This window comes from Emys orbicularis, chromosome 5, assembly GCF_028017835.1.
Source record: "Emys orbicularis isolate rEmyOrb1 chromosome 5, rEmyOrb1.hap1, whole genome shotgun sequence".
NCBI lineage: Eukaryota > Metazoa > Chordata > Testudines > Emydidae > Emys > Emys orbicularis.
The window spans coordinates 113,035,132-113,056,522 of NC_088687.1; the positions used below are offsets into that span (position 1 = coordinate 113,035,132).

General features: G+C 39.4%; 1 protein-coding gene across 1 annotated transcript in view; it reads right to left on the reverse strand.

Moving 5' to 3' along the window:
- The window catches only part of SLIT2 (slit guidance ligand 2), a 419,446-nt gene that overhangs the window by 51,000 nt on the left and 347,055 nt on the right, over positions 1-21,391 (reverse strand). The window contains exons 21-25 of the mRNA XM_065405536.1: positions 19,880-19,948; positions 14,583-14,654; positions 14,294-14,365; positions 7,793-7,864; positions 4,943-5,106 (exon numbers count right to left, since the gene is read on the reverse strand). Of these exons, the coding sequence (XP_065261608.1) occupies positions 4,943-5,106; positions 7,793-7,864; positions 14,294-14,365; positions 14,583-14,654; positions 19,880-19,948 (449 nt within the window). The remainder of the gene's footprint in view (positions 1-4,942; positions 5,107-7,792; positions 7,865-14,293; positions 14,366-14,582; positions 14,655-19,879; positions 19,949-21,391) is intronic.

The following is a 21,391-nucleotide window of genomic DNA, read 5'->3' on the forward strand; positions in this document are numbered from 1 at the left end:
ATGACACAAACTGTATATGGATCACTGACCATTCTTGTCTCATCACCTTATTTCCAACAAGAAGTGTAAAACTAATTAAAGTTCCTGTTAAAGAGACAAACAACAGAGCTATGCAAGTTGAAACAAATGCCATAAAATTATCTTAAAAGTCCTGCCTGAATGACTGTCAAAAGACTTGATGGTTAAATCAAGCAAATATGGCGAAAGTGGGATGTACTGAAAAAAAGCAATTGGTAACTTATGATCCTGTGCTGTAACACTTAATTTTTACTTCCTCATCTCTGCTGTATATCTTACATATCTGACACACTTTCCTTTCCTGCTTATGTAACAAAATCTTACTGTCAACAATTTTGGTTATCTTAAAATTTAAAAAATAGTATCTATAGTTTTGATTCTTCTCTGAAGTTCTTTGATCTAAAAATCGAAATGGAAATCCTGTGAGAAGAGGCTGTTTTGGGAGATTTCTGGTAATCTGTAGTGTTGGATCGGAAATATCAAAACAGCAGCTAAGGCCAGTAAGTGTCACAGTGTGTGAAAAAGAAGAAATACCATTTTTTAATTATCTCAAGAAGTGTTTTGAGCTTTCGGTGAAATTTCTGTCAGCTCGTTTTATGTAAGCCAGTTTACCCTACCCTAATTAGACAGAATCCAACATTCTAATTTTCATTGTATAATGTGAATCCAGCTCAAAGGATAGAAACACTGTGTGAGTAAAAAAAGTAAATAAAATCTCATTTACAGAAGGCTATTACAAATCAAATAAATGCCAGTTGTCACCTTTAAGGCCACATCTAGAGGTCCTGCTCCTATTCCTGCTGATTCAATGGGAGCAGAAACAAATCCTACACTTTTCTTTTATATCCTCCTGCTCTCCTCCTTTATGCTGTTCTCAGTTTCCTCTCTTTACTGCTCCTTTCATCTATCTTGGGTACATTTTCAAAAGTGCTTAACTGTTTTAGGAGCCTAAGGACTTGTCTACACAGCAGGGCAATGCATTCTACGGGGGTCTGATTTCTAAAATACACTTTGTTGTGCATTAACTGGTCCATACAGACCATGCTGGTTTGAAAGAGTACTATGTCAAAGCACACTGGAGAAACTTTGGTGAACACCAGCAGGATTTACACAGACCAATTAATTCACAACATATTAGTGTGTTTTATAAATCACAGCCCCATAGAATGCATTACCCCACTGTGTGGACAAGCCCTAACTTACAATTTCAAAAGTGACTTAGACACGTAGAAGCCTACGTCCCAATGAGACAGTAGTTAAAGTTGTGCCTGATTTTGCATTATAAATACTTATTTCAAACTGAAAAAATTGATTCACCTTTTTTAAAGCTATAGGGTTACAAAAAAGAAGGGGAAGTTTCAGATACTTTTAATTCAACTCTTGCTCAAATAACATTATTTTTAAAAATATTTTGTGCCCACATTAAATTTTAATGTAAACATGAGCTAACATTTTAGAGTATCTGTGTGTGTAGATATAAATGGAAATAAAACAAAGGTTGGTTAAGATAAATAATGTGAATGTCTTAGGCAAGACCTACAGAGAAAGAAAGGATATATCTTTCTACATTCTGTTGCTTAGCTGACATGTTTTAAATAGTTCTCAGATGTTTGTTTACTTTGTAAACCATAACAGCAGTGAAGGGGTAGCTCTAGGACCCAATTCTCATTTGCACTATGCCCTTTCACAACCTCTCTGCAAGTGTAAAGGGGGCTTCATGTAAAGAAGAATCAGGCCCATAGGCTACTGCTCAGTATTGTACATTATATAAAAGTCCCACAGTATGCGTATATACTTTACTCACCAAATAAATCTATTAAATACTGAGGGGCTTTTGTATAATGTAGAATACCGAGCATGTAAGATACTTACAGTCTATTCAAGGAAAAATAATATGAACAAAACCAAAATTAGCTCACAAAGAAATATGTTGGAAGATAAATTCTTTTTAACCCTGACTTAACTTGTACCTAGGAGGTCCTTTTATCTCCAATATATGACCTAATCCTAAATGTCCACACTGAGTTACATTTCAACAAAAGTTGTTCCTAAAGTCACCAACTCCAGGCCAATGCAATCACACTGCAGTGGTAACCATCATTTCAATAAGGTAGTTAATTTTCAATCCTAATACAACAGGCTATTTAGGATACCAAGGTTATTTATATAGTGATATTGTACAACATATAACAAAGTATCACCCATAAACTCATCCAAGAAAAGAGGGGGGAAAACAAACAGTAAACATGCATGTTTTAGGAAAGAAGTCTGCTTGAGGTACATGTAGGGAAGGTCAGAAGGTCTAGTCTTAACCAGATAACCCATTCAAGGGCTATTTACAACCTTACCTGGTGTGAGAAAACCACAAGGCCCTGGAATCTCTAGAAGCAGGGCATGGATTGTGAAAAGCCAAAAGTAAAAGATTGAGAGTCTGTTAGAGGTATGTATAAAAATAAAAACTAGAAAAAAATCCTAGGGAAAAATAGCCTAAGGAAAAATGTAATCAGGAGAGGTCCCTAAACTTAAAAAATAATTCATCAGCTTCCAATGATTCATTTATGTGAACGTTTACCACTCAGAAGGGATTTTCACTGGAAGAGTTGTTTTCCATTGGATAGTAACTAGCTGTTACATAAACCAACCTCAACAATACAACAATACATTTTGCTTTCAATAGCAATCCAAATACTGATAAGAAGGAATTACCTGCAATTCTTGTTCTCTGAATACATACATTATAACAGATTACCATTCTTGGGTCTGTGCACCTACATGTGACCAAAGCAGAAACCCTGAACTTCAAAGTTCCAAATTCTTGTACAGAACACATGTTCCTCCCAATGTCCCTGCTGCCAGATGCATTCTATGCAGAAGGATAAATTACTTATATATGAATGGGAAAAAAACCCTGAATAATAAAGACAAAATGTGTTACAGGGCCTTCAACTCATTGCGGAGGGTGGTGATGACTGGTGATCTGTTATCATGTGCATCTTCACAGAATGGCAGCTGCGGGGAAGTAATTCTAAAGACACCCATCATAACAGATCCCCACTCTTGAGTGATAAAGAAGCTCCAGAAAATTTGCTATAAAATAAATACACCTGCAGGGGTGAAGAAAGGAAAAGCTGCAATAGGGAACAGAAGAAAGTACAAGCAAGATGAGCATACCTTGAACAGTAACACTAAAAGATGAATAGATCTAGATATATAGTGAGTGAGTGTGTGAGAGAAGACACTTCATACATTTTAAAGTATTCTTATTTTAAACAGAGATCATTAAAAAACCTCACAAAATTAACTGTAAAAGGAGGGGGGAGAAAAAGATCCCCCCCCCATACCCTACCCCTCTAAACAAAGCCTGGAAAGAGTGTTTGTTGTTTTAGTAGTACAGCACATCTCATATCCTGTCTAGTTATAAGCATGTCAGAAATAATGCTTCACAAATGTGTATAGAGAAATCCATGTGGATGGTTTGCAAATCTCCTAGTCAGAACTAGATGATTTGTTTGTGGCAGCAGATTTGTCTCATAAAGAACCGGCCTTGACATGACCATAGAGTAATAGTTATCTTAGGGACAGCAAAGTGTAATGAATTAGTGTAAAATTCAACACAAACAGGTTAGATTTCTAATAGCTTTAATTTACTAAAAGCCTAGTGACCTTCCGACAACACCCAACTTGTGGAAAAGAGCCTCACTGAGGTGAGCATGCTGGAAAATGGAAAAAGAAAAATGTCCTGATGATCAACTAAGGTAGAATTCTATAACTATTTTAGGAAAGAATGTAGGATGCATCTTTAGCACCACCATGTCTTTGAAGAATTTGCTAAGAGGTGAATCAGTCAATAGAGCTTGAAGCTCACTCAGTCTGTAAGCTTAAGTCACTGCCACAAGAAAATAGCCTTGCATGGAAAAACTGAGCTCACATTTATCAAGCATCTCAGGAGGAGTTATCAATTTAGGCAGGATCACTTTAATAATCCCATATTTATGGCTCTTTTTATTGGGTGCACCAAAGTATTTAACTTTAAGAATCTAAAGACGAGGGAGAGCAGCAAAAGTGCTCTACACATTTAAAAGTTTTAAGAAAAGAAAAGACCAATATGTAAAATAAGAGAAGTCCTGTTTCACATAAGGGCCAAGAATTAGGATAGCCTAAGACCTTTGAGCCACAAACTTAGTCAGATTCATAAAAAAGACTGAACTGCTATATGGATAACAACAACATCCAGAGTGATAACAGTTAATGTGAACAAAAAGAGTATTGGTGAGGAGATAAAACATTAAAACAATCTCTAAACTATTAGGGAATAGGATGAGACCATCATGGAGGGCAATTACCCCACATTTCTCTTCTGTGGGGTTTCTTGCACCTCCCTTTGAAGCATCTGGTGCTGGCCACTGCTGGAGACAGGATACTGGATCTAATCCAGTCTGGCAGTTCCTATGATGCAGCACAAACTGCAAGGCTCATAGACCTAATAATCATGGAAATGTTTACAAGTTTTGCTGGAAATATTGAGAATGAAGCACCAGAGGTTAGTGAAACTATATTCTTTGATTAATAAGATAAGAGTTATAACAGTGTCAGTTTGGGACAGGTAGCAATGCAATTTGGGATAATACTTCACTGTGAACCAGAGAAGCTTCTTCTACAACTTTTGTCAGAAAGGAAGTGGAAATTGGGACACTTACAAGAATTTATGCTGTGTAGGTTGAGATGCTCTTTGCTGGAACTAATGGCTTTAGAACTTTGAGTATGAGGAATATCCACCTTGGTCCTGCCCATGACAAAGGACCCAACAGTGAAGATGGTATGATGAATATCTTTAGAAAGTATGGGATTATTCTATCATTTCACAATTCCACTATTCCACTGTAAAATTTCAAAATTTCACATCATAAAAAACATAAAACAGTACCTTGGCAAGTAAATTTTTTAGATGGAGTTGTGAGAAGTAGTTTATCTGCCATTTCTCCAGGACCAGCACAACGTGCAATACCGGGTTCTTTGTATTCTGACTTTACCCAGTCGGACAACCATTGCATGTTACAATCACAGTACAGAGGATTTGCTCCAATAGCACTGGGGGGAAAAACGTAACAGTTTTATGTGCTTGCTTTGTATAACAAAAACAAATCTATGATCAGCAGAAAACTCCTGGAAGCTAAATGCACTACATGGATTACCTGGATCTTGGCTTTGAAACTAGGACTCAGCAACAAACTTTGCCAGAATGCTAGCCATTGTTCCCAGTTACATTAATATGGATTTTGGAGAACTGATGCTAATGAGCTCAGTATCACCCTTTGTACTTAAATGGTCAATGTATTTGAGTTTAACAAAGAGCGTCTGAAGCTGCAGAAGAAATTTTGTAATGGGAAGTTAAGTTAGCCAGAGGATGAAGTAAAACCCTTGCACTCCTGTGGTTCTTCAACTGGGGGCTTAAGACCACCCTGCAAAAAATGGGGGAAACCATTAAAAAAATATACTTCCCTCTTCCAGTTCAAGGCTGCATGCCCTGCATAAATCATATGCTTTTACCTTTCTCCCCACAAAACTGCAATTTATTATTTTCTCTTTGGAGCTCTGCCAATGAATATAGACCTATCATTACTGATCTCATCAGAGAGCTCCTCTACATGATTATGTAAGGAGATTCCCCGAGTCAGCTCAGTGTTTATGGCATCAGTAGCAGTCAGTAGAGACAGGCCTAAAAGACCTGCTCCTGGGGAGGGACAGAACTCTGCCACTAACAATCTGAAGTAATGCAACATTTTAGCAAGTTCCATTGAATCATTATCCCCTCCGTGGGCCCTATAGAAAGCCCATTTATCTTGAATTCAGCTGGATGTAACTGTTAAAATTTTATTTTTTGTAATAAAGAAATTTGAGCACATTTTATTGTTTCAAATATTTTAAAAGATTTTCTGAATTACTCAATTTATAAAGTGTCTTCTTTAACAGTCAACGTTTTCCTAGCAGAGAGCACAAATGTTCTTACAACTCGCTTAGGCAGGAGCAAACTGTTTTGTGGTTAATGGAGAGGATATATACAGTGTGTCACTTTATAACAGTAATGTACCCCCGGTTCCCACTGTGCTGCTATGAAATGAAGCTATGCCACTGGTTTAAAGAAAAAAATCTGTCATGTGTCCAGCATTTCAATAGGCAGTCCTAGAAATGCCTTCAGTATTCTACGGCCCTTGAGACTGTCCCACATCCTGATCTCACACCACTGGACCTTCTGAGAAAGTGAGATAATCCCAGGAAAAATGATCAGAGCATGGCTCAAATACCATGAACAGAATGAAGACTGCAGAAATGCTCCTCATTCTGCCTGACCAAGCAGGAAGCACTTCTGTGATTTACTCTGACGAACCCACTCACTCAATCAGGCTGAACGGGGAGCAATAAAAAACAAACAGATCCAGTTCTATAGATACTTTTAAACTCCTTACTCCCATGTTACATATATGAGAGGTATCCTCCCTCCCTACCATTGTTCCAGAGAAAAATTGGAAATGGTTCTCCACCCATGAGAGAGAGAAAGTGCTCTCTGCCTTCTCAAGAGAAGGGTGATGCTTTCAGGAGAGAAATATCCCCTGTTAGGAAGAGAACAAGAGGAAGAACCAGGGCCGGTGCAACCCATTAGGTGACCTAGATGGTCGCCTAGGGCGCTACAATTTGGGGGGCGGCGACCGCAGCTGTATTTCAGCGGCGGGACCTTCCGCCGCCTCTGTGGGGGGCGGCATTTCGGGGCGGGACCTTCCACCGCCTAGGGCGGCAGAAAAGCTGGCGGCACTCCTGGGAAGAACGTGATAGAACTTTCTCCTACCTAGAACCCATGGGGGAAATAGCTGAAGTGCATAAAGCAGTCACCTCTCCAAAAAAGCAGAAGTATGCTCTGTCTGCTGACACTGTCACACAATGCTATGTCACCACGAGATGGCACAAAAATGCCACCAGGTAGAGCTGAGATGTGGGGAATTACTCTACTCAAAAATCAAAATATAGGGAAGTCTAACATGATTGCCAATACAACAGGCAAACAACTTTTTTGTGGGGGCGGGGGTAAGGAGAGGGTCAAACTTAATTGATCATCCATGTTTTTAAAATGCTTCCAAAGAGCACGAGCAAAGATACGTATGGCTGCCATCTTGGAATCAGGGAAGGGGAAGACAAAAACTCAGAGGATTAAAGTACAAGATAAAGAAGCCACTTTGTCATTTTACTTTGCATGTACACAAGAAATTCCTTTCACTCTTCTTTCATAACCTCCATCTCCTACTCCTTTCCAGTTCCTCGTGTCGGTTTCATCTGTCTTCATGCCCATGTGTCATCCTGATAGCAGCATTTGAATGAATTATAAATAAGGATGACACCAAAATTAATCAGTACCCTTTCAAATTTCTGAGACATTCCCAGATGCTGAATATGTCTGAGCACAAAGCTAGACCATTAGTTGCTTACAGCAAAACAAAAACAGATGACTCCATATATAAAGACACTTAAAAACTGCATCTGTTCAACAATGTCAAACTCAGGTACACTTGTATGCAGTAATATATCCTCTCCTCCCTTGCAAGGCTCAGATTCAGTATCTTCCTCTAAACTCCAATGGTTCCAATTCACCTTTGCTCTTTGTAGCTCACAGAAAACTGAGCAAAATAGCACAACGTTACTCTAGAAAAAAGTCTTTCCATTAAATGCTGATCCAGGCATGAGGTCAACATACATGTAAGTAAAAAATATATGACTGAATACTCACAGATGTGATAATGCTGAAAGATCATTAAAAGCTCCTTCAGGAACAACAGAAATATCATTGCCATGTAAAGACCTAAGGAAAAGAAAATAACCAAAATAGGTATTTTTTCTGTGGAAGCACAAGTGAACTTGCCTTGTGTTATTTTTCAACAACTATAGATGCATGGACCTCAGCAGTTTAAATTTGCAGGCTTGTGATTTTACAAACTTGATTCTGTTTCACATTCAATTTCAGTTCCTGTGCATTCGCAGCCTTCCCAAGACCACCTGCCTGCCTCTCATGTTTTTGTTCTGAATTCGGACTAAAAATTTAAACGGTTTTATTGTTTAATTAGAATTTCACTGATTGTGTTTGTGCTCTTTATTTGCTTTTTGCATGCATTCACTGAACACACATGCAACAAAGGTTCATGAAAACCAATTGTGAGTCTGTAACTGATATTAATATAATCATAAAATGAAATTCTTTATTGATGAAAAACACAGGGCTGGTTCAGTCATACCTGTGCAGACCTACCCAAGAGGGTTTCCCCTCCCTATCTATATAAGCTTTCATTCCACATATATCTACACATACCCAGGCTTATGATTAAAATTGTATGAGGTGTTTTTATAAAATATGAAACAAAAAACAAAATCCAGCAGCTAACTAAAGCCCTGTATGCTCGCTACAAAAGTAACTCTAGGTTTGAAACATCTGGTTCAACCATGTTATAACATGGTTTTTAACTTGCCTGTGTGGACATAAAAAACAACCAACCAACATATAACTAGGGCTTTTTAAAAAGGGTAACTTGTGCAGGAAAATTTAAATTTTTTCAACAAACTGTAAACTGGAAAAAAAAATCCCTCTGCTCATCCTTTCCCCAGTGGAATAACTGGAAATTTTTCAGTAAACTGAAAATGGAAATTTTGATTTTCAGCTTGTTGAAAAACCAACAAATTTCAAAAGAAATTAATATTTTCCTGAAAAAAAAAATAAATTTAGAAAGAAGTCGTTTCCATAAAAAAATGTCAACAGAAAATTCTTTCTAAGGTACCTAATGTGGCCCATGTGATGATAGCATCTGCATAGATCTATGTATCTATTCTCACAACAACCCTGTAAGGGAGGGACGTACTATTATCTCCACTTTCCAGATGGGGAACTGAGACACACCAAAGCTAAACAACTTGCCAAAGATCACAGGAAGTCTGTGATGCTGCTGGGAATTGAACCTGGGTCTCAGGCTAGCACCACAAGACCTAGACTACGCTTCCTCTCTGTCCCGCTCTAATTATAACTGTAGTAGGGAATTGTCATTCAGCCCTGGTAGTTGTGTAGGCTGAAGCATGGTTCTTTAATATGGCAATAGAGTACACTGGCCTTGAGTACTGAAATGCAGGGTAAGGTCAGGAAGGAAGGGTATACCCAGGCAGCACTGCAGCACCAGTCAGCTGAGCACCCCTTCTTGACAGAGAGGCTCCCATTAATAAGTCAAAGTGCCTGAATTGGCTTCCTGGGATTGTGGCCTCGACAAATAGAATACCACTTACCACTTTGCTTGCTGCATTGCAAAAATCAATTTCCTACCCTCCCTTCCCCATCTTTGTATTTATTGGTGGTGGATATTAACAGAGCTGCAGTTCATATGTTAAGTTTTGGGTTTCACAAATACTGTGGTGGCAGCTGTTTATGTGAGTCAGCTAGGCTGAAGCATTTGCGTAATGCAATGATTTAAAACTAATGAGATGGATACCTATAGACCTGGACAATTGTGCAGGGTTCTGGCACGGGTTCTTATGGAATTATGTGGTTGCTTTGTATGATACTTTTTTCTGAATCAGCCTGGAGTTTCTTATTCTTTTTCAATATTATTGGCTTGACAGGATCACAATTTTGGGGGGTAGGTCCTGGCAGCAGAGAATCAGACTCCGTTCAGTCGGGTAGTTATTGGAGGTCCAAGGGGTGGACCTCCAATATCTGGCTCTTTTGACCTAACAGAGGTCAAAAGGAAGGAGCTGAGTCCAGATTTGGAAACCGCTGGTAAAGACACACCTCTGAAGCTATTATCTTGTTCTCCAGAATCTCAGCTTTCATTAACAAACAAAAACAAACAAAGAAATCCCCAGTAAAACTCTAGCTGTTGTGGTTGTGAAAAAATCCTCAAATGTGAATAATATGATACAGAGATGAGAACAATAGCTCAGAGGTGTGAACTGCTCCATTCAGATCAGGTAGTGATAACTCAGAACCTAGTGATATTAATGATAACATTTAAATTACTTCATTCCTCATGTAAGAAAGAAGAGGGAGGACCACAGAACAGCACAATTTACTGTGAATGGCCTCTCATTTTGGTGCCAAAAGTGGGTTGCATTTGGCCATTTTCCCCCCTCCAGTTAAGAAGGAGCCAAACTTCAGGAACCTAGCAGATCCCTTAAGAATACTGAACTTCCACATAGGGGAAGCCAAACTCAAGGAGCCTAGTGGCGCTCAGAGAGCTTCTCAAATAATTTGAACATGTATTCAATTTTCTGTGAGCAATGTCTCATTTTGGTGACCGACATGGGTAGGTCTCATTTTGTCTGCAGCGCTTGGAAGATTTTCATCTCCTTCTCCTCGACACTCCCAGTCTAATGCCTGGGTTGAGCTGCCTTTGTTGTGAATTAGTCACCATCTTTCCTAGGAAGCATGTGTTGGCACTTGCAGGTAAGCCTAAAGCACTCTTACATGGCATGATGTCTTTCTACATAGCAGGCTGCTCTCGGTTGTAGTAGACTACCGAATAATACAATACAGGCTCTGTTAGGGCCTTGGATAGAGTGAATAAGTGACTGAATGAATCTGGAATTAGAGCATGCTCCAGGTTTGAACATCAAAAGGGGTACAACTGGTGATAGCTTGGGTGGCTAACGCCTACCTCCTTTCACCACTGCCAGCACATGTTGCCTTAACATTTTATCCTGTTTATAGATTTAATGAAGTAGCTAGTATGTGACTAAACATCCAGTTATATCTCTCCATCCTCATTGTCCCTTGCCATTCACAGTATGTCCTTTTCTGTTCACACAGGCAAGACAAAAGATGTTTAGTCTGGCTGGGTTGGTGCAGTGATGGCCAGAGGGTGGGTGTGCAGAGATATTTTTTCAGGAAGAAAGGAAGATAGGGACAAGATAGCTAAACAGGGGAGAGAGAAACACATGGACTGGTTTGGAGTAGGGCTGTCAAGCGATTAAAAAAATTAATCGTGATTAATTGTGCAATTAATCGTGCTGTTAAACAATAATAGAATAACCTTTAAATATTTTTGGATGTTTTCTACATTTTCAAATATATTGATTTCAATTACAACACAGAATACAAAGTGCACAGTGTTCTTTATCATGAAAGCTGAACTTACAAATGTAGAAATAGGTACAAAAAAACCTGCATTCAAAAATAAAACAATGTAAAACTTTAGAGCCTACAAGTCCACTCAGTCTTGCTTCTTGTTTAGCCAATCGCTCAGACAAACACGTTTGTTTACATTTGCAGGAGATAATGCTGCCCGCTTCTTGTTTAAAATGTCATCTGAAAGTGAGATCAGGCATTCACATGGCACTGTTGTAGCCAGTATTGCAAGATATTTACGTGCCAGATACACTAAGGATTCATATGTCACTTCATGCTTCAACTACCATTCCAGAGGACATGAGTCCATGCTGATGACGTTCTGCTTGATAATGATCCAAAGCAGTGCGGACAGACGCACGTTCATTTTCATAATCTGAGATTGAATTTCTTTTTTGGTGGTTCGGGTTCTGTACTTTCCGCACTGGAGTGTTGATGTTTTAGGATTTCTGAAAGCATGCTCCACATGCTCATCCCTCTCAGATTTTGAAAGGCACTTTAGATTCTTAAACCAATGCTGTAGCTATTTTTAGAAATCTCATATTGGTACCTTCTTTGCATTTTGTCAAATCTGCAGTGAAAGTGTTTTTAAAATGAACAACATGTGCTGGGTCATCATCCGAGACTGCCATAACACGAAATATATAGCAGAATGAGGGTAAAACAGAGCAGGAGACATACAATTCTCCCCCAAGGAGTTCAGTCACAAATTTAATTAATGCATTATTTTTTTAACGAGCATCATCAGCATGGAAACATGTCCTCTGGAATGGTGGCTGAAGCATGAAGGGGTATACGAATGTTTAGCATATCTGGCACGTAAATATCTTGCAACGCTGGCTACAGAAGTGCCATCTGAACGCCTGTTCTTACTTTCAGGTGACATTGTAAATAAGAAGTGGGCAGCATAATCTCCTGTAAATGTAAATAAACTGGTTGGTCTTAGCGATTGGCTGAACAAGAAGTAGGTCTGAGTGGACTTGTGGGCCCTAAAGTTTTACATTGTTTTGTTTTTGAGTGCAGTTATGTAAAAAAAAAAAATCTACATTTGTAAGTTGCACTTTCATGATAAAGAGACTGCACTAGAGTACATGTATTAGGAGAATTGAAAAATACTATTTCTTTTGTTTATCATTTCTACAGTGCAAATATTTGTAATAAAAATAATAAAATAAAGTGAGCACTGTACACTTTGTATTCTGTGTTTTAATTAAAATCAACATTATTTGAAAATGTAGAAAAACATCCAAAATATTTAATAAATTTCAATTGTTATTCTATTGTTTAACGGTGCAATTAAAACTGCAATTAATTGTGATTAATTTTTTTAATCACGATTCATTTTTTGAGTTAATTGCGATTAATCGACAACCCTAGTTTGGAGCATAAGCTAGAGAGGAAGGTGGAAGGCGGAATCTGCTGGGAGAAGAGCAGCAACAAATAGGGACAGGGATACATTAGTGTAAGGAGGGGATGAAATGGGAGGGAAAGGGACACTGAGTCACAGGGAATGTAAATAGGGCCAGGATAACTGCAAGGTAAGAGTGGAAACCTTACCTTGGGCAGGGAAGGATAGCTTAGTGGTTTGAGCATTGGCCTGCTAAACCCAGGGTTATGAGCTCAATCCTTGAGAGGGCCACTTAGGGATCTGGGGAAAAAATCAGTACTTGGTCCTGCTAGTGAAGGCAGGGGGCTGGACTCAATGACATTTCGGGGTCCCTTCCAGTTCTATGAGATAGGTATATCTCCATATATTTTATATTTATTTATTTTATTTAAACAAAAAATAGCAGGCAGCATGAAGGAGGCAGGTGGGGGGGGGGCATCAGCAACTGGGAAGGAGGCCATAATGGAAGGGGAGGAAAGGTCCTGGAGGAAATCTCCAGTGAGGCAGTAGGAGCATCCAAGAGTAAAATCCTAGAGGCGCCCCAGGTAAGGGCAGCAGAAGCAAGGAAAATGAACTTGTGGCTTGAAATATTCTGTATCCCAATGCCATTCCCTCATATCTGATAGAGACAGGCAGCTCCAAAAACTAGCAGTGCCTGGCAACATTCATGTCTAGAAGTTAAAGTCGTCCCAGAACTCTAACTACACATCCAAAGGCCCTGGGCATGTCCAACTAGAAGTCAGGATGTGAACTGGGTATAGAATACCAGTGATGGCTCTGTGCCTCCATAAGCGAGAGGAATTCATTAGCAGATGGTTAAACTGGATTTTTGGCTGCTTTGCACCGCTCACATGGTCAAAAAGATCAGCATCCAGAATCTGGCCATTGTACTGAGAGTCAACAAATAGGCTCAGCTTAGCTTTCTCCCATGAGGAATGAGCATGTGCAGGACTCTCTGGCCCACTATGGTGGACACTACCAATATGGGCCCCATCCACAAGTTTTGCTGCCTTCAGAACCAGCCCCAAATAAAATTAGTTCATAATAAGATTTATGCCCCCTTGTCAGAGATCAAAATTTAGTAATTCAGGTGACCAATCATACAGCTCAGCTACTGAACAGCAAATACTTGAAGGAATACAGGCAGCTACCCACAGACTGAGATTTGTGTGCACCAAACATTTAAATAACTTCAAGTAACACACAAATAAGATTACAATAGCAGTCTGTTTGTTAAAAGAAACTGGGCTAAATCACAGAATATTTTATTCATCATCAATTGTCCATCAAGTTCTGAGTTGGAAAAGCACCCAAAGTTAAGTGAAAGAAAGTAAGAAATTTATTAAGGAAATGCTAAAACACATTTAAAATCTAATGGAAAAGAAAAGATACTTAGAATAATAACACCATATAGTTTGAGAGACACCATTCCTATGTCACATACAAATAACATTTTTAGACATACACAAGTGAATCTTACAAGCTAGAACATGACATAAGAGACAAAGAAACAAGAAGTAGAACAGAAAAGGTTACAATGTACACTCTTTGTATGACCTATGACAGCATTTATTTATACTTAATTATATAATAAAAAATGCAGCAAATTAATATTTTGTGATTCTTTGTTCTTTATTTTTTCCTCAAGTACTTATTGGGGTTGAAGATTTATTAATTCCTTATGGGTTTCCAAGTTTGTTGTTACATAAAATAAGTTTTTTCAAAATAAAATAACTACTTACAGTAACCTAAGTGATTTCAACCCATCAAATGTCCGTGCAGGGATACACCTCAGACGGTTGTAACTAAGAATTCTGAAAGCATATAAAATAACAAACAAGTAAACAAACAAACAAATACATACAATGCAGAGCATGATCAAATGTACCTTTTGCACTCATAGCCAGTTAGGAAACAGTTATCTTACAGCCTCCAAATCAAGCAAGTTTTAATATTAACGGGTTGCCTTTTCTTTTCAAGACAATAAACACTAATGTTTTCAAACATTCATTGTTATACATTTAAACTTACAAGGTGAGCAGCTGAGTCATGTTGCTGAAGCTCTGGTTAGAAAGAGTGCTGATTCTGTTGTTACTTAAATCTCTATAAAAAATAAATTCAGAAATTCAGTCCTTAAAATGACTGCACAAATTCTGAAACACCATACTCTAGAACTGAAATAGCACATTATTTTTATTAGTAGAGGTAGTATTGTTATTAATATTGATATTTTAAATAACGCCTTTTATTGTCACATGCCACGTACAAGCCAAGCAAGAGCGTACATTGATAAATGAAAAGTATTCTCATTTCAAGGGATAAAAGGCCAAGCAATTCAGTGTCTTGCATTCTTATACAATGCCAGTGTCCATCATGCTCCTTTACTAAGACTATAATCTTACAGTGGTAAAATGAAACTAGCAGGTGAACTGGGAATGTAGGTAGATAATTTTAAGTGGGAATCTTTCTAGCTACCTCCCTAATGGAATATGAATAAGTATTACCTGACACCCTTAATCTGGAGATCTCAAAGCATAGGTACAACTATTTTAAAACAAGTCCCCTCCCCCCCCCCCCCAAAAAAAAACAAACTTGTGCCTGGGTTCCAATGCTCCTATAACATGTGAAATCTTGGGTCTACATGGGTGAAAGTTTTGAAGTCCTTGTCGCCGCTCCATATTCTAATGAATGAAGTCTTTTTTTTTTTTTAATTTAAATTTAAGAAGGCTGGTGTTTGGAGAAAGAAGCTTTGAAGAGCACTGTGCTTGGTGGGGAAAGTTTGGAAATGAATCATGCTGAGAGAAGCTGTAGTTGTTTCTACTTTCTCCTACTGTTGTTCTACCGTCTCTTAGCTTTGTTTATCTTGGTTATTTCATTATTGTTCTTTAGAGTATTCTTTGGCATTAGCTTCTGAGGGGTCTTAATATTTTAGTTGTGATTGTCTAGCACTATTATTGAATAAGAAATGGCAGAAATGGTGTGCAACAGGCTTCTTCATCAGAATTTGCCATTAGAGAACCTAAGAAGACAAACCTACAATGTACCCATCAACATGTCAGCCAAGTGCAATGGAGCATAATCTATTTGTACCAGAAAGAGAAAAGAAGAGAAGGAGGATGGTCCAGAGGTAGGGTATTGGCCTGGGACACAGAAGACCCAGATTCAATTCCCTACTGTGTGACCTTGGGTATGTTACTAAGGGTTTGTCTACATGGTGGGGTAATGCATTTATGGAGGTGTGATTTCTAAGGCACACTAACATGTTGCGCATTAATTGGTCTGTGTTGACCCTGCTGCTGCACGTTAGAGATTAACATAGTAGTGTTCCAAACAGCACTATGTTAAAGCGTGCCAGTAGGATCTACCTTGTCAACTGTGTAGACAAGCCTTCAGTCTCTTGTGCCTCTATTTCCCCATATGTCAAATGGGGATAAATAATACTTCCCTACTTCACAGCAGTGTTGTGAGGATAAATACAATAAAGATTGTGAGCAACTCAAATAATTCAGTAATGGGTCCCATATACTGATGGGCAGGATCCCCTGGGAGAACAACATGAGGGGCAAAGGAGTCCAGGAGAGCTGGCTGTATTTTAAAGAATCCTTATTGAGGTTGCAGGAACAAACCATCGCAATGTATAGAAAGAATAGTAAATATGGCAGGCGACCAGCTTAGCTTAACAGGGAAATCCTTGCTGATCTTAAACACAAAAAAGAAGCTTACAAGAAGTGGAAGATTGGACAAATGACCAGGGAGTACAAAAATATTGCTCAGGCATGCAGGAGTGAAATCAGGAAGGCCAAATCACACTTGGAGTTGCAGCTAGCAAGAGATGTTAAGAGTAACAGGAAGGGTTTCTTCAGGTATGTTAGCAACAAGAAGAAAGTCAAGGAAAGTGTGGACCCCTTATTGAATGAGGGAGGCTACCTAGTGACAGAGGATGTGGAAAAAGCTAATGTACTCAATGCTTTTTTTTTTTTTGCCTCTGTCCTCACGAACAAGGTCAGCTCCCAGACTGCTGCACTGGGCAGCACAGTATGGGGAGGAGGTGACCAGCCCTCTGTGGAGAAAGAAGTGGTTCGGGACTATTTAGAAAAGCTGGATGAGCACAAATCCATGGGGCCGGATGCGCTGCATCCGAGGGTGCTAAAGGAGTTGGCAGATGTGATTGCAGAGCCATTGGCCATTATCTTTGAAAATTCATGGCCATCGGGGAGGTCCCGGATGACTGGAAAAAGGCTAATGTAGTGCCCATCTTTAAAAAAGGGAAGGAGGAGGATCTGGGGAACTACAGGCCAGTCAGCCTCACCTCAGTCCCTGGAAAAATCATGGAGCAGGTCCTCAAGGAATCAATTCGGAAGCACTTCGAGGAGAGGAAAGTGATCAGGAACAGTCAGCATGGATTCACTAAGGGCAAGGCATGCCTGACTAACCTAATTGCCTTCTATGAGGAGATAACTGGGTCTGTGGATGAGGGGAAAGCAGTGGATGTGTTATTCCTTGACTTTAGCAAAGCTTTTGATACAGTCTCCCACAGTATTCTTGCCAGCAAGTTAAAGAAGTATGGGCTGAATGAATGGACTATAAGGTGGATAGAAAGCTGGCTAGATCGTCGGGCTCAATGGGTAGTGATCAATGGCTCCATGTCTAGTTGGCAGCCGGTATCAAGCAGAGTGCCTCAAGGGTCGGTCCTGGGACCGGTTTTGTTTAATATCTTCATTAATGATCTGGAGGATGGCGTGGACTGCACTCTCAGCAAGTTTGCAGATGACACTAAATTGGGAGGAGTGGTAGATACGCTGGAGGGTAGGGATAGGATACAGAGGGACCTAGACAAATTGGAGGATTGAGCCAAAAGAAACCTGATGAGGTTCAACAAGGACAAGTGCAGAGTCCTGCACTTAGGACGGAAGAATCCCATGCACTGCTACAGACTAGGGACCGAATGGCTAGGCAGCAGTTCTGCAGAAAAGGACCTAGGGGTTACAGTGGACAAGAAGCTGGATATGAGTCAACAGTGTGCCCTTGTTGCCAAGAAGGCTAACGGCATTTTGGGCTGTATAAGTAGGGGCATTGCCAGCAGGTCAAGGGACGTGATCGTTCCCCTCTATTTGACATTGGTAAGGCGTCATCTGTGTCCAGTTTTGGTCCCCACACTACAAGAAGGATGTGGAAAAATTGAAAAGAGTCCAGCAGAGGGCAACAAAAATGATTAGGGGGCTGGAGCACATGACTTATGAGGAGAGGCTGAGGGAACTGGGATTGTTTAGTCTGCAGAAGAGAAAAATGAGGGCGGATTTGATAACTGCTTTCAACTACCTGAAAGGGGGTTCCAAAGAGGATGGATCTAGACTGTTCTCAGTGGTACCAGATGACAGAACAAGGAGTAATGGTCTCAAGTTGCAGCAGGGGAGGTTTAGGTTGGATATTAGGAAAAACTTTTTCACTAGGAGGTTGGTGAAGCACTGGAATGGGTTACCTAGGGAGGTAGTGGAATCTCCTTCCTTAGAGGTTTTTAAGGTCAGGCTTGACAAAGCCCTGGCTGGGATGATTTAGTTGGGAATTGGTCCTGCTTTGAGCAGGGGGTTGGACTAGATGACCTCCTGAGGTTCCTTCCAACCCTGATATTCTATGATATATGTTCATTACTCCATTTGTGTATTGTTTAATGCTGTACAGGAACTCTGTAACTCAGGAAGAAATGGAAACTTAAGCTGTAAGTCATGATGCTACTGGAATGATGATTGACCTGGGCACATTTATGGTAAGTTGACACAGTTATCCATTTCCTGTCTATGAAGGTTAAAAACATACCTAACACGTGTCTATGAAACAAGAATACCTGAATCATCTGGATCCTTTTTAATGTATACAGGGAAAGAGAGGAATTTACAGATAATCTTTCAATACCAAGAGAGATTGTCCAAAAATGTAATACATGGCTTTCTACTTTTGCAAATATCTACCCAGAATTTCAAAATATTAATGTACTTATACTGCTGATCATTTACTGAACAATTTTGCTGCTTATGCTTTGCATTTGTACTCTATCAACATTATTTATTGAAATACCAGCCTGAATGACTAGTTACAATAAATCTGATATTGTAATTTGCATTTGTTTTATGAGCATTCAACCTTACATACACATAAGAAGATAAGAATATAAGAATGGCCCTACTGGGTCAGACCAAGGGTCCATCTAGCCCAGTATCCTGTCTTCTGACAGGGGCCAATGCCCAGTGCCCCAGAGGGAATGAACAGAACAGGTAATCATCAAGTGGTCCATCCCCTGTCACTCATTCCCAGCTTCTGGAAAACAGCGGCTAGGGACACCATTCCCGCACAGTATACAGTACAGGATTGATCATCACTACTCCAAACAATCAAACCTTCAGACACCCTCTTTGTGGGCCAATATGACGGAGGAGTGCTTATCACTACAGCAAACAGTAACCAACATGCATGCTCTTTACAGGCCTGTATACTGCAAGGTAGGTCTCATACACCTCTTGTTGCACAAATCCACAAACACTCCATACAGGCCTAGATTGCATACATTTGAGAATAGTGCAATTGCTGATGCTATTTGGAAATTTTGTGAAAATGAGATGCATTTTCTAAATTTCAAGAATGGACCATTTAGTCTAGAATAAGGCATACAAAAGGAGCAAGAAAACTGGCAGCCATTTTGTTGCCCTAATTTTTAATTTCTGGTTGCTCCTATGCCACAAGGTACTTCAAAACATTACGAGGTTTATCCCCAGCTAATCCACTGAATTCAATGGAACTTATGACAGTTTGCAAAGGCATCAACTGAGGCATAAAGAGCTTTTTGTTCAAGAAGTTTGATCAAAATCGCACAGTGAGTCAGCAGCAGAGCTAGGAATAAAAATGAAGCGTCTTGACTAAATTCTCTTCTCCAACCACTAGACCATCAATTGTGGCACTCTACCCAATTGTAGAGATGTAGCATTATGTGTTTCAAACAAACTACAAAATCTTTTCTCTGTAATTGAAATAATTTCATGCCTTTATTGAGGCTAATAATGTATGTCTATGTGACAATGTACTGAAGCTGTCATACTCTAATGCATATTTGTGAGAGTTTCACAATCTTTTCAGGTTTACTATAATTCCTGCCTATTTACCTTGCAATAAAATGTGTTGTGATCACTGGACTAAAAATATCCCATTTATAAAATGTGCCTTGGGGCTATATTTGTTAAAAGGTTGGTTACATTTTATGTTTTGCTTGTAACTTTCATTAAATGGAAGAGCAGCTTTTTGATCAATCCCACACAAAAAGATGCTCTAAAGTTACTTACATAAGTGTTAAATGTTTGTAGTTAGAAAGTTCCTTGGGAACAAGGGTAAACTGGTTTCCATCCAAATAACTACAACAGAAAAATAAAATAATGAAGTATTATTCATCTAATTAAAAGATCAATACCTTCCAGCAAGACAATAGTTAGGAGTAAAGTAATAAATAAGGTTGAGACAGGTGCTTTAAAAGTACATGTGAATACACAAAGTTTCAGCTTACTACCGCAGTTGCTTATAGTTTTACCTTCTTCAACATCAGGATGACATGATGGCTGGGGAATAGATGGGATCAACTGCCTAAGAGCCAGATGTATCTTGTGAAGTAAAGAGCACATCAGGCTTATACAAGTCATTTTAATGTGGCTCACTGGATTTTATGCTACCGTAAATAGAAACAGAACTTGACAGCTACAAGCGACATTATTATCCCAATCTGGTCCTTCATAGTGGGTATAGCTACACATCAATAATACAAATCTAATGTTGGACAAAAATGGTGAATGAGTTTGCTGAGGTAGCTGCTTCTGGCCCCAGCTCTAATAGTAAACCTATTATGTCATACCTGCAATCATATGAATACCATGACCGGCTGGAGTACCAGACTTGTTAGGCACATAAGTGATGGATCCCAAATCCTCTGAGCAGTTGCTAACACTACAGCTGGTGAAGGAGAATCAAAGACCACAAGGGGAAAACACCCTCCAAAAAGCAGGAATGGGAACACAGGAGTGCTGCAGACAGCCTCAGTTGATTTAGGTCAGAAGCAAAGAATCCTGATGGGACATGCACCGGTGATTCAGATAGCTTGCCAAATGGGTTGGTTGGTGACTGGGCCCAGGTTCACACAGCTTTGATGGCTGTGAATATAAAACCTCATTCCTGTTGTCTATATCTAGCAGGTCCAACTTTGACAGCTATTGTGATTCAGCATCTCATGTGTTACACAGAGATTACCACAGATATGGATATGTGTCTAGATGGATATTTATCTACATTTAGCTAAATAAACTTGTTAACAATTGTAATTGCTTTCACATAATAATTGAGGAGCTCCCATATTTTAAGTTGCTTATAATGGAGGGGTATGCAATTATACTTTGTTTATTGCTTTACAGAGCATTAGAGATGATAAAATGTTGGAATTTTCATTTTGGTTTATTTGGGACTGTGGAGAAGATTAGGGAATGTGTTAGGTTTATATTATGTTAAGTATGAGCACATGGGAGGCAAAATATGTTGGACGTGAAATAGTGGTTTGAAACCTAAGGACTCTGAGGGCTTATTGGGTTGCTGGAGGCCATCCCAGAATGTTGGTTTGAATGTCAGCAGTGGGAGAAGGACCACTGGAGGAGGGAGAGTGGAGACTTGCTAGCTCGAGCTAATTTTGGTCAGGCTGGCTGAAGTTGCCAAAAAAGGTCTCTCCAATTTCCAGAGACTGGTCCATCAGGGATGTAGAGGTCTGGGCTGCTGAGAGGGTTGCAGTGAGACCAGACTGGGAGAATATCAGACTCCCT